The 13,309-nt window shown below is 39.8% G+C and overlaps 1 protein-coding gene across 1 annotated transcript in view; it reads left to right on the forward strand.

The window, feature by feature from the left end:
- Nucleotides 1–7,793: 7,793 nt before the first annotated feature.
- KCND2 (potassium voltage-gated channel subfamily D member 2) overlaps nt 7,794–13,309 on the forward strand; it is a 487,058-nt gene continuing 481,542 nt past the window's right edge. Inside the window, 1 exon segment of the mRNA NM_001261699.1 lies at nt 7,794–9,745. Within this exon segment, the coding sequence (NP_001248628.1) occupies nt 8,631–9,745 (1,115 nt within the window). The 5' untranslated portion in view covers nt 7,794–8,630.

Raw genomic sequence — 13,309 nt, forward strand, 5'->3', positions numbered from 1 at the left:
CTCGATCTCCTGACCTCGTGATCCGCCCGTCTCGGCCTCCCAAAGTGCTGGGATTACAGGCTTGAGCCACCGCGCCCGGCCTCCGGTAAATTTTTTTTATCCACTGAACATCTTGGTAGTAAATCAGGTTGATTCTTTATGAACATTTTAGAGAGTTAGATTAATAATCTCTAATGGAAAAAAGGTATATATTAACATCTAATTATTTATTCACTCATTCAGCAAACCTTCACTGTATTTCTACTATGTGCAAAGCATGATAACAGATACTTAGGACCAAAAGCTAAAAGGCCAGTGCCTTCTCTCAAGGAAGTTACAGTGCAGTGGCTAAGAAACAGAATGACACAAACAGGTCTCATTTGAGCTGTTACAGACTCTGACGAAGCAGTTAAGTTGGACATCATTTTGAAGAGGTGAGGCAATGGTTCCTGGAGGATGTGAATCTTGAGCTGAGTAGCTGATAACTATGGGGGAAAGGATGCATATACCAAGACCCAAGATCAAGGTAAAACACATTAAATTTTGCAAACTAAAAACAGCTGAGCCAGACTGTGAAGTAAGTTAATGTTAAAATATGAGATGAGATTTACAGAGTAGAGGAAACAGAGATCCTGAACAGTCTATATTCCCTTCTAAGGATTAATTTAGGGAAAAAAAGGAAGGCTATTAAAAGGGGTGATGATATGATTATGAGTTCATTAAAACATAACACTCTAAATAAATGGTATACACATTGCAAAGAAAGAAAACTGACCCTATTTGCAGGTGATACAATTGTGTACATAGAAAACTCATGAATTAATAAGTACAACAAAATTGCAGGATACAAGATCGATACACAAAAACAAATTGCATTTCTATATGCTGACAATGAACAGATGGAATTTGAAATTTGAAAAAACACAATACTATTTATAACTGCTCCAAAGGTAATACAACATTTAGGCATAAGCCTAATAAAAACATATATAGCATCCTGAAAGTTACAAAATGCTGATAAAATAATTTTAAAAAACCAAATAAATGAAGAAACATACCATGTTCACAGATTAAAAGACTCAACAGAAAGTTTATCAAGGTCAATTTCCAAATTGATTTATAGGTATAATATAATACCTACTAAAACTCCAGGAAAGAATTTTGTTTATAAAAAAATTAACTCAAAATAGATCATAAACTTAATTTTAAAATGTAAAACTATAAAATATTTAGAAAAAAGCAGAGAAAATCTTCGAGTCTTGGGACTAGGAAGAGTTCTTAGACTTCACACCAATAGCATGATTTGTAAAATAAAAAATTTCTAAATTGGAGCATATAAGGATGAAAAAATTTTGTTTTGCAAAAGCCCCTGTAAAAAGGATGAAAAGACAGGTTCCAGACTAGGAGAAAGTATCTGCAAACAACATATGTGACACAGCGCAATTATTTAGAATATATAAGGAGCTCTCAAAAGTCAACAGTATAAAACAAAACAATCAAAATAAAATGGGCAAAAGGGTAACACATTTTACTGAAGAGTATATGCAGATGGCAAATACGAGCATAAAAATATGTTCAACAAAATTAGCCATTAGAGGAATGCAAATTAAAACCACAATGAAATATCACTACTGTCAAAGAAAAACCTGTCAAAGCTGGAAGCACACTAGGTAAAAGTGGAGATCAATTTGTACAGAGGTCACCAGGCATTTTAAAGGAAGAATGAAGGAATGCAGGGCTGGTGAGCAGAGACTCAGTAAAGTCAGGGAACTGGAAAAATTACAAAAATTGGAAGGGGGGTTGCTCCATGTTAAACCCATTTGAGTTTGTTACTGGTGCTTCTAGAAAGCAGGCTCCTACCCTCCCACAGAGACTGAATCATAAAGCAGGCCCTCAGCAAGCACTGAATTTACTGGCTTCTTTACTTTGGATTCTCTACCCTTCAGAACTGTGAGAAATAAATTTCTGTTGTTTATAAGACACCGAGTTTATGGTAATTTTATAGTAGTTTGAATAGACTAACAGAGTATCAATGTCAATTTCCAGTATGTGATTCTATACTATAATACGCAAGCTGTTACCTTTGGGGAAAACTAGGTGATAGACATAAGGAATCTCTATTATTTCTCACAACTGCATGTGAATTTATAATTATCTCAAAATAGGATTTTTGTTTAATTCACTCTAGGTGCAGTGTAAGGATAGATAGATGGTAACGAGGGTGGAATATATAAGACCTACTGGGTCACTGGCTATGTCTGGGTGTTTGCTGGGGGGGAAGTTGTAAAGAACAGGATGACCACCAGGTTTCTTTGTGGGACTTCACTAATCAAAAGAGAAAAGAGGGAGTAGATGATTGGAAGAGAGAGATGATGCATTCAAGTTTGATCTTGCTGAGTTTGTTTTCCTTGTAATCAACCAAACAGAGTACATAAAATGAGAAGAGTAAAGATAAGAATCCCTAAGCAAGGGAGATATATACAGTGCTCTTCTAGAATTTGTATGCCTACTTTTCATAGAGCATTTCAATGCATGAAAGAAGACTAAAATATCAGTATCATCTGAATATCAGAACAAGGGGATTTTTGAATTCAGAGGGAAGAGTAAACACAGACAGACATATAGCAAATAATGACATTTCAGTCAATGATGGATCACATACACACAGTGGTTCCAGAAGATTATAATGGACTGTTGTGAATGGAATTGTGTTCTTGATTTCACTCTCAGCTTGGATGTTACTGATGCGGAGAAATGCTACTAACTTTTGTACATTGATTTTGTATCCCGAAACTTTGCTGAAGTTGTTCACAGAGACAGGAGCATTTGGGCAGAGACTATGGGGTTTTCTAGGTATGGAATCATATAGTCTTCAAAGAGAAGTAGTTTAATTTCCTCTCTTTCTATTTAGATCCCTTTTATTTCTTTCTCTTGTCTGATTGCCGTGGTCACTGTGGAAAGCAGTCTGGAGACTTCTCAAAGAACTTCAAACAGAACTACCATTCAACTCAGCAATCTCATTACTGGTTACATACCCAAAGGAATAGAAACTGTTCTACCATAGAGACACTTGCACATGTATGTTCATCACAGCACTATTCATAACATCAAAGACATGAAACCAACCTAGATGCCCATCAACAGTGGACTAGATAAAGAAAATGTAGCACATATGTAGTATGGAATATTGTGCAGCCAATAAAAGAAACAAAAAAAAACAAATCATGTCCTTTGCAGCCACATGGATGCAGCTGGAGACCATTATCCTAAGTGAATTAACATAGAAACAGAAAAACAAATACCACATGTTCTCCCTGCAAAGTGGGAGCTAAACATTGAGCACATACAAACACGAAGAAGGAAACAGTGGACACCGGGGCTTGCTTGAGGGTGGAGGGTAGAAGGAGGGGACTATTGAGTATTATGCTGATTACCTGCATGACAAAATTATCTTTACACCAGACCCCTAAAGCACACAACTTACCCATGTAACAAACCTGCACATGGACCCCTTGAACCTAAAATAAAAGTTGGAAAGGAAAAAACAAAAAGATTATAAGGGAGTTGAAAAATTCCTGTCGCCTAGTAATGCAAAGCCATTGTAATGTCCTTGCCTAATGCATTACTCAGGTGTTTGTGAGGATGCTGGTGTGCTGCCAGTCCTGCAAAAATATAGCACATACAATTATGTACAGTACATAACACTTGATCATGATAATAAACAACGATGTTACTGGTTTATATATTTACTATACTTTTAATCATTATTTTTGAGTGTACTCTTTCTACTTACAAAAGAAAGCTAACTGTTACACAGCCTGAAGCAGGCTCTTTCAAGAGGTATTCAAGAAGGCGGCATTGGTATGATAGGAGATGAAAGTTCCACGGGTGTTACTGTCTCTGCAGACAGAATGAAGAACATTCAGTAGGAAAAGATGTGGATACGGAAAATAGTAATACTGATAATCCTGCCCCTGTGTAGGTCTGTGCTAATGTAATTGTGTCCTAGTTTTTAACAAAACATTTAAAAAGTTTTTAAAAAGTACAAAAATACTCAGTACTTTGGGAGGCCGAGGCAGGCGGATCACGAGGTCAAGATGGAGATCGTTCTGGCTAACACGGTGAAACCCCATCTCTACTGAAAATACAAAAAATTAAGCTGGGTGTGGTGGCGGGTGCCTGAGTCCCAGCTACTTGGGAGGCTGAGGCAGGAGAATGGCCTGAACCTGGGAGGTGGAGCTTGCAGCGATCTGAGATCAAGCCACTGCATTCCAGCCTGGGTGACACTCTGTCTCAAAAAAAAAAAAAAAAAGGTACAAAAATAGAAAAAAAACCTTGCAGAATAAGAATATAAAGAAAATATTTTTGTACAGCTGTATAACGTGTTGTGTTTTAAGCTAAGTGTTATTACAAAAGAGTCAAAAAGTTACAAATTGAAGTTTTTAAAGTAAAAAAAGTTATAGTAAGTTAAGGTTAATTTAATATTGAAGGAACAATACGATTTTAAAAATAAATTTAGCATAGTCTAAATATAGTGTTTATAAAGTCTACGGAAATGTACAGTAATGTCCTATACCTTCACATTCATTCACCACTTACTCACTGGCTCACCCAGAGAAACTTCCAGTTCCGTAAGCTCCATTCATAGTAAGTGCCAAATAAAGGTGTACCGTTCTTAAAAATCTTTTATACTATATTTTTACTGCAACTTTTCTGTGTATAGATATGTTTAGAGATTCAAATACTTGCCACTGTGTTAAAAATTGCTTTCTTATTCAGTACAGTAACATGATGTACAGGTTTGTAGTCTAAGAGCAAGAGGCTGTACCATATAGCATAGGTGTGTAGTAGGCTATACCACCTAAGTTTGTGTAAGTACACTCTATGATATTCAGACAGTGATGAAATCTCCTAAACACAAATTTCTCAGAACATATCCCTGTCATTAAGCAACACATAACTATGCAAAAGTATCTAAGGGAATTCCAAATACGGGCTGGATAAAATGAATTGCATTAGCATTATGCATTACAATAAGAAAGAACCAATATTGAGTTCACTCCATGTGCTATTTCACTGGTGTTCAGAAGTATGATCCTGTTTCATCTTCACAACAGGCCTGAAAAGTTAAATTTCATTATCTACAATTTCTAATCATAGAAGGTAAGTAATTTGCCAAATGAAACAAAGCCAGTAAGTAATTTCTTAAGCAAGATTTTGAATTTAGATGTGTTTAAGTTCTCAGCCCACATTCTTTCCACTATATCAAGAAGCTTGTTGAAGATGGGGGAGGGCAGATCCCAATACCTTCTTAAAAACTGTACATATTATGTTCTTGCTTCTTTGGGGCTTTTGTGAAGTTAAACTCCTACTTTTCCATTTGTAAGTATTCAGTTTCCTACACAGTTTTAAAGGCTCTATTTAGGTTCCTCGCCTCATCTTTACAGGAAAGCATGCCATTATTGGCATTGATTAAATATTCATGGCTCTCCACCCTCTGGATTCCATACCCAGCACCTGTCATAGTGCCACCTTACTGTCTGGACTAAGGAGGAGTTGGTTTTCTTATATTAATTGGTAGTAAGCCCCTCATTTCCATTTTCCAGGTAACATGCTTGTGTGTTTGTTTTCAGGTATGCAGGCTACATAGATTGGTTAACAAGCATCTTTCACTTAAACAAATAGATAAAGAGCAGGTGTCTTCAGTTCCATGTCCTCAAACTTACACGGTGCATTAGCTCTGACTTCATTACTAAACACAGTATTCCTTAAATCTCTATTTTGTAAACAAACAAAAAATTACCTTTGTATAGCTACAGAAAATCCTGTACATGATAAGGATATTTTAAATTCTCTGGTTATTTTCTATACTCATTTTTTAGTTTATGTATTTTCTTTGACATATCCCATTTCAAATTTTCAAGGTTGACACTCATGCCTATGATCTCTAGGGCTTAAAAGTCAATTTCTGTACAGTACAACACACAGTCCACTTATTTTACAAACCAAGGGCAGTCAAACCAAGCCATGAAAAACAATTTTTAGGTAGAAATTAGGCTACTATTCTTAATCAATATAGATGAAGCCTCACTATTGCCAAAGATCTTAATTACTATGATGATGATGATTCAGTAATCTAGATTTAATTTTCAAAGGAATTTCGAAAGGAAACTCTCCACTTCTCATCCCACAACTATCCAAATGCAGACTCAAGCCTAAGTATTAAATCTCATATAAACAATAAAAAGGTGGGTGGCAGCGAAGGGGTTTGAGGCTGTTTATGTGATGTGAGTCTCTGTTGGATCAGTTAATTTTGATACTTCACCTTCCTAAAGCATCCAACCCTTAGGAGCAGATTTAACTTCTCGCCATCCACGCCATCTAGTGGCTGTATATGTTATGTTTGGTTTTAAGGATGATTCGTAATGACTCGGGGGCGGGGTACGCGAAAAACAAAACGGTTGGTCGCGACAATTTTCCTGTGTCTCTCCACCTCAGTTACCCCTCATGCGAACATCTTTAACTACTTTAACTATTTTAAATATGCGCAGTGATGCGCAGAGAGGATGAAGGGGACGCAAACTTTCAGAGACGCACGCCCCTTGACGATGACATTTAGAAAAGGGCTCCACATCCCTCTGTTATTCTAAAGGACGGGAAAAGGAGTTGTGTCAAGACCTCCACCGAGGAGACTCTCTGATTTTTTGGCAAGTTGGACAGATGGCATATTAATCCCTGCAACGTTTAACAATCTGGTTTGGAAAATAAATAAAAAGAGAAAGAGGAAATGCACTTAAAAATTCCGCGTCGGGGCTTTGCAGGTCTTGCCTTCCAGTCGCCCCCAGAAGACAACCAATTCCTGCGCATTCCGCTCCGCTCACTCTCCTTCCCAGCTTCTCTCGCTCTCTTTCCCCCCATTTTCCCACGCTCGCCTTGAACCGGGACTCGGGAGGCAGAAGCAAGGCACGGGTCCCCTTTCTCCTCTCCTCCACCAAACCACCGCAGCCCAGCGCGTGAAGCTTCCCTTTGTTCATCCGAGGCTCGCTTTCCTCCCCGGCAGATCCACCTGGATGCTCTCCCTCGGTGACATTTTGCGCCGGGGCTGGTGGGTGGCTGGGGTGGAGCGAGAGGAGTCCGAGGGGGCGGGGGCGGAGAAAGGTCAAGCCGAGGGAAAGGCAGGAGACGCCTTTCCTAACCTGCGTGGCGGGGCGTGCGCGCGGTTATTTATTTATTTTCTCCTTATTTATTGATTGCACTAGCAGAGCAGCGCGGGGAGCCCGGGGAGATGCAGGACCACCCACTGGCGGGGAAGCAGCTAGCAGCCCTCCCGCGCCCCCGCGCTGCCGAGCGCCTTCTGCCTCCGCGCTCGGACCAGAGCCCGTGCCGGCCCCGGCCCCGGCCCCGCCGCGCCGCCGCCGCCCGCCCGGCCGCCCCGCAGCCCCGCCGCCCCGCCGCCCCGCACCGCGCTGGCCAGGTCCCCGCGACAGTGGCCCCGCAGTAAGTTGGCAGGAGCGAGTCCCCTCCGTTCTCGCCTCCCCCGCACCTTTTGAACTTGTTGCTGCTGCTCTGCTCGCCTGCGCCTGGCTTTTGGAAGGTGAAAAGGAGGAGGGAGGAACGGAGGGATGGGGGAAGGGGGAGAAGAGCTCGCTTGAGCTTTATTTATGCTCCCTCGGCGCATCGGATTCGGCTGCTCGCGAGCTGCTTTCTCTCCTCTTCCCTTTCCGGGTGCACGGCGAGGAGAAAGTCTCTATGCAACTCAGCCCCGGCGCGCGCTTGGCCAGGTATGTACTGCGGGCGCGGCGCGTTCTGCGCGGAAGCAGATGCTGCTGCCGCCACGGCGGCGGCGGCTGCCAGCTCCTGGGCTCTGTAACTGTCACACTGCACCTGAGCTGAACTTGAAAAGAGAGTGAAGGGGCGACTGGGCGAACGCTTTTGGCAGACACAGAGGGTGTTTGTAGACGTGGGGGAGGAGGATCTGTATTAACGCCCCCCACCGTACCCACTGCACATCACCTCCATCTCTGCAAATACAGCCCGAGGAGTAGAGGCAGCAGCAGCTGGACCCCCAAAGAGAGACGTGGGGCAGCGGCTGTGACCGTATCTCCTGAGCTACAACAACAGGTCGCCTTGTTGAGACTCCTTTGGCGGGAAGGGCTACTTGAAAAGGAAGGTTTGAAAGAGTGAGAAGGGTAGGTGGAAGGATTCCCTAATTCGTCGAAATAATTCTATTGGGTGACTCTCGTTCGTCTTCTCTATCCTACACTCCACATACTGACCCCATATTATCCAGACTGTGCCAGGGGAGAAATCAAAGACACCTGTTTGAAGAAACGACTGCACCTGTGTGCTTATTTGTGCCAGAGGGTGGCCTGGCCCACCTGCTGGAAGCGGTTTGGCTAGGTTCTGTTGGGGGCGATTGTTAAGACGTTGTATTTTGTTGTCATTACTCCAAACACCTGTCTTGGAGGGAAACTTGCCCTTCTGAGAACTGTGACTTTACCAGAAGCCCTATCTCGGAATAAGAGTGACACCTCTGGACCACGTTTCTCACTAGTACTTTGCTTGACTGGAGGAAGTGGTTGAGTTGTGGCTGCTTCGGTTGACCCATTGTAGACGCCTCGTCACCCTTCTTCCTTCCACTTCAAGGAGCCATGGCGGCGGGGGTAGCAGCGTGGCTGCCTTTTGCAAGGGCAGCGGCCATCGGGTGGATGCCTGTGGCCTCGGGGCCTATGCCGGCTCCCCCGAGGCAGGAGAGGAAAAGGACCCAAGATGCTCTCATTGTGCTGAATGTGAGTGGAACCCGCTTCCAGACGTGGCAGGACACCCTGGAACGTTACCCAGACACTCTACTGGGCAGTTCTGAGAGGGACTTTTTCTACCACCCAGAGACTCAGCAGTATTTCTTTGACCGTGACCCAGACATCTTCCGCCACATCTTGAATTTCTACCGCACTGGGAAGCTCCACTATCCTCGCCACGAGTGCATCTCTGCTTACGATGAAGAACTGGCCTTCTTTGGCCTCATCCCGGAAATCATCGGCGACTGCTGTTACGAGGAGTACAAGGATCGCAGGCGGGAGAACGCCGAGCGCCTACAGGACGACGCGGATACCGACACCACTGGAGAGAGCGCCTTGCCCACCATGACTGCAAGGCAGAGGGTCTGGCGGGCCTTCGAGAACCCCCACACCAGCACGATGGCCCTGGTGTTCTACTATGTCACGGGGTTTTTCATTGCCGTCTCTGTCATCGCGAATGTGGTGGAAACAGTGCCCTGCGGATCAAGCCCAGGTCACATTAAAGAACTGCCCTGTGGAGAGCGGTATGCGGTGGCCTTCTTCTGCTTGGACACGGCCTGCGTCATGATCTTCACAGTTGAGTATTTGCTTCGCCTGGCTGCAGCGCCTAGTCGTTACCGTTTTGTGCGTAGTGTCATGAGTATCATCGACGTGGTGGCCATCCTGCCTTATTACATTGGGCTGGTGATGACAGACAATGAGGACGTGAGCGGAGCCTTTGTCACGCTCCGAGTCTTCCGGGTGTTCAGGATCTTTAAATTTTCCCGCCACTCTCAAGGCCTGCGCATCCTGGGGTACACACTGAAGAGTTGTGCCTCAGAATTGGGCTTCTTGCTTTTCTCGCTCACCATGGCTATCATCATCTTCGCTACAGTTATGTTCTACGCAGAGAAGGGGTCTTCGGCCAGCAAGTTTACCAGCATCCCTGCAGCATTCTGGTATACCATCGTCACCATGACAACACTAGGGTAGGTGCCATAATGAGAAATGGGATGGAGGTTGGGTATGGGTGAGGCGATTGTGGACCCATTAAGATTACATGATAATTCCGGGGAAATCATTTGGTTTCTTTCCTGAGTTTAGGAAAGCATTATCTAAATGGTTTGGCAAAACTCTTTTGATCTGTGAAATGGGTCTAATACACAGGTTGAAGTGTTAAGGCATTGCTGGCAAATGTTGAGCATTGATGCCTGAAAGTGGTAAAGATACAAAGAAATTTTAGAATTCCTGAATATATGAAATAGTAACAATATTTATATTAATATATAAAAATATGACAATGAAAAACAAAATCTATGCACTAATAAAGACACAAATATATACAATGTATATTGAAATTTCTAGAAAATGGTTCAATGCATTTAAATGAAAAGTTTCCAGGTATACTTGAACTATTATTTTCATATGAATAGATACTTATGGTGTGCATTTTTCCTCTAAGAACCATAATTCTTATTTTACATCATAAAACATAGATTGTAGATGTAATTATCAAAGTATTTTATAATATATATGCACATATTCATATGTATGCACTTTAATTATGGTTGATAGGTTATTCAGTGTTTTAGAATATCAGAGCTGAAACTGATCAACTCTACAATATGCAGTGGAATTAAATTTGCAACATATTTCAAACTCTAGGTTCATAGTTTCAAAAAAAGAAGCAAAAGACTGTCATCCACACATTTTTTTTTTTAGAATCTACAGATCCCATCAGGCAATGGGCCCACACCCATTAAATACACATAGAAGATAGAGCAGTATCTGGTAAGATGGATGGTCACCAAGGCTGGCTGTATTATAAAATTTGGGGTCCTAATTTCCTTTTAGAATTTTTTTGTGCATTCTTTTTGGGGGGTATAATGAAGTTCTGTAACCAAAGGGACACATTTCTGAATTCACGTTTTTAATAGACTTTTAGGGCTAGAATTAAGTTTTTTTAGGTAGTAGAAAAAAGGAAAGGAGGCAAATGATTAAGAATGTTAGTCAAACTGCAGAAAAGTGGCAACATTTTAAGTATTAGAGAATCTAATAAAATAAAATGGTTAGATCCTTTTACTTTTATGAGTTCTTAGATAAGCTAGGGAGTGATGTTAGTGCCTTTTCTTCACCTTTATGCTACTATTCTTGCATAGGTAATCAGTTCAGTGAGGATTTGGTAATGGCTGTAAGAAAAAAAGTTATTCCCAAGGCTACTCTTTAAGCTTTGTGTTTCTGGATAATTTAATTGGCTTCTTTAAATGACATTGTGGTTAAAGTCGACTTAATTTTATTAGACATATTGTGTTGTACAGAATTTCTCATGTTATATGGCCAACTAATGGAATATTTTATATATGAAGAATTTTAGGCTAGGTTAAACAATAAATTGTGGTAAAGAAAAATACAATAATTTATGATTTTTATTTAGTCTCATATTTTTTTTAAAGACCTACTGGTACATTTAAAAAAATGAATTAGTGAAAATCCATGTTCTACTTCTTGTATTTCCTTTTATTCTTGTTTGTAAATTTGTGACAGTTTATAAGGATAAGGATGATGCAGAATGCCTTCACAGTGTAGGTGCTTATTCTTTATCAAAGAGGTTTGTTTTTGTTGTCTTGTCATTTTCTAGCAGGATATCCTTATTAAGCACAAATGGGTAGTACAAATCACTATCATGACATCAAATTAGAAGCACAACTGAATAAAAAAGAAGATTCGGTTTTAATAGGAAGGGAAAACTATTAAAATGAAATACACTTTAAACATTTCTTATATATGGCTGTGTTTCTTGAGGTATCAGAGAGTCATTTTAATGCTATATAGTGTCTATATGATTGAATATAGGTATAAAAAGAATGTTGATGAGAATTCTAATTTCGTGTAGCTAATAGTTCTGTAATAGACTTGAGAAGTTAGCATTGTTTTAAAACTTGTTTCTGGGAATGACTTTCCAATTTTTATTTTATTTTGAAGCTTATTTTTGTTTTCAGGAAAAAAAAATGAGGCAACATTAAACATTAGTGACAATTTTTTATTATGTAAATAAAATACTTAAAAGCACCTATTTTTGAAAATATTTAAGAAATTGAATTATAATGGCAGAGTAAAATCTATGCAGTGGATTTAGTTCACATGTTCCATAGGTAAGTAAGTGGATTAGAAGCATTGAATACACACGCTTTCTTAGAACTTGGAAGCTAAGTGGAAGTTACTTTAAAGACTTAGCTTCACTGAAGTTGAACATTTTAATTTTCAGGAAATTAAGCTAATTAATGATCCTGGTTGAATAGAGCAGTCATACTTTTAAGATGTGGAAACGTCGATGTAATCAAAATGAGAACATATATGGACACTTGACAAATCATATGCTTTATAACAGAATTTCATAGGAAAATGTTTTTAATTTCTCATCAAAATATATTTATTATGTATTGTACCCTGAAGAAATAGATTCTTATAAGCACTGCCATTTTGGTGCCAACTTTGTGACTCAACAGTTATTTAATAATTCAAAATATTCAATAAAAGCCATTGCCTAACTTTATTGTTTAGGCTGTAGTTCTATACTTAGAGGATGAAGTGTAAGGTGTAAACTTTCTGGGAAATAATAGTTGGAGCCAATATCCAACTATGTCTGAATGATTATCAAGAGTTTTCCATTGTGGCTATTAATTTTAATGGAGCTAAATGTTCATCAATTAATGATAATAAAAGTGAAAATATGATTATAAACAGAGGTTATCGAAAGTTCCAGCTCATATGAACATTATCTACATGAGAATAAATAATCAAGAGCTTTGTCATTCAGGACTGGCAGAATCATCTGTGGCTTCTAGACTATTTTAGACAATATTCAGTTGGTTTTATGATCTGAAGAACTGAGTGTATCTGTCTTAGAACCAAGGTGTATTTGTATAACCATTTTTTTTGCTCCTTGAAATATCAAGTATATCGTTAGACTGTAAGTTGACTATGCTTACTATATAAGTCATTAGTTAATCTATCAGAAAAATGAACGCTTTAAAAATAGTTTTCAGGCTACTTCATTTCCTACTAGAATAGGAAACATAGAAAGCACAGTTAAAAAAAAAATGAAAAAATAATGTCAGAATTTTTTTTAAGTTTTAGATTGAGTAATCAGGTGGATCTGTTCCTCCATTTCATACGTTCTTTCTGAGCATATTTCACAGGTCCCTGAATCACCCTTTTATCCACCCACCTCCCCTTTCCATAATGTAAACTCTAGTTACTGCCATTAACTGCCTTAGTAGAAAAAGAATCTGGAATTCCTCTTTTGTCCTAAAGTCGTTTGGAAAATAACATCCAGTTGTTATTTTTCATTTAGATGGTAGTACTCAAATCTTACTAAACTTAGGAAATTTCTAAGTGTTCACCAATAATCAAAAATTATTTTGTAAAAATGTACTAAACAGTGTCAAGCCTCAGTTTACCATTGCACCTCATACACATGATCTGGAAATTAGAGGTGGTACCAGGTGGCACATTAAATAATTGAAGGGTTATTATTATGTTAAGTAATATAA

Source organism: Macaca mulatta, chromosome 3 (assembly GCF_049350105.2).
Source record: "Macaca mulatta isolate MMU2019108-1 chromosome 3, T2T-MMU8v2.0, whole genome shotgun sequence".
NCBI classification, from domain to species: Eukaryota; Metazoa; Chordata; class Mammalia; order Primates; family Cercopithecidae; genus Macaca; species Macaca mulatta.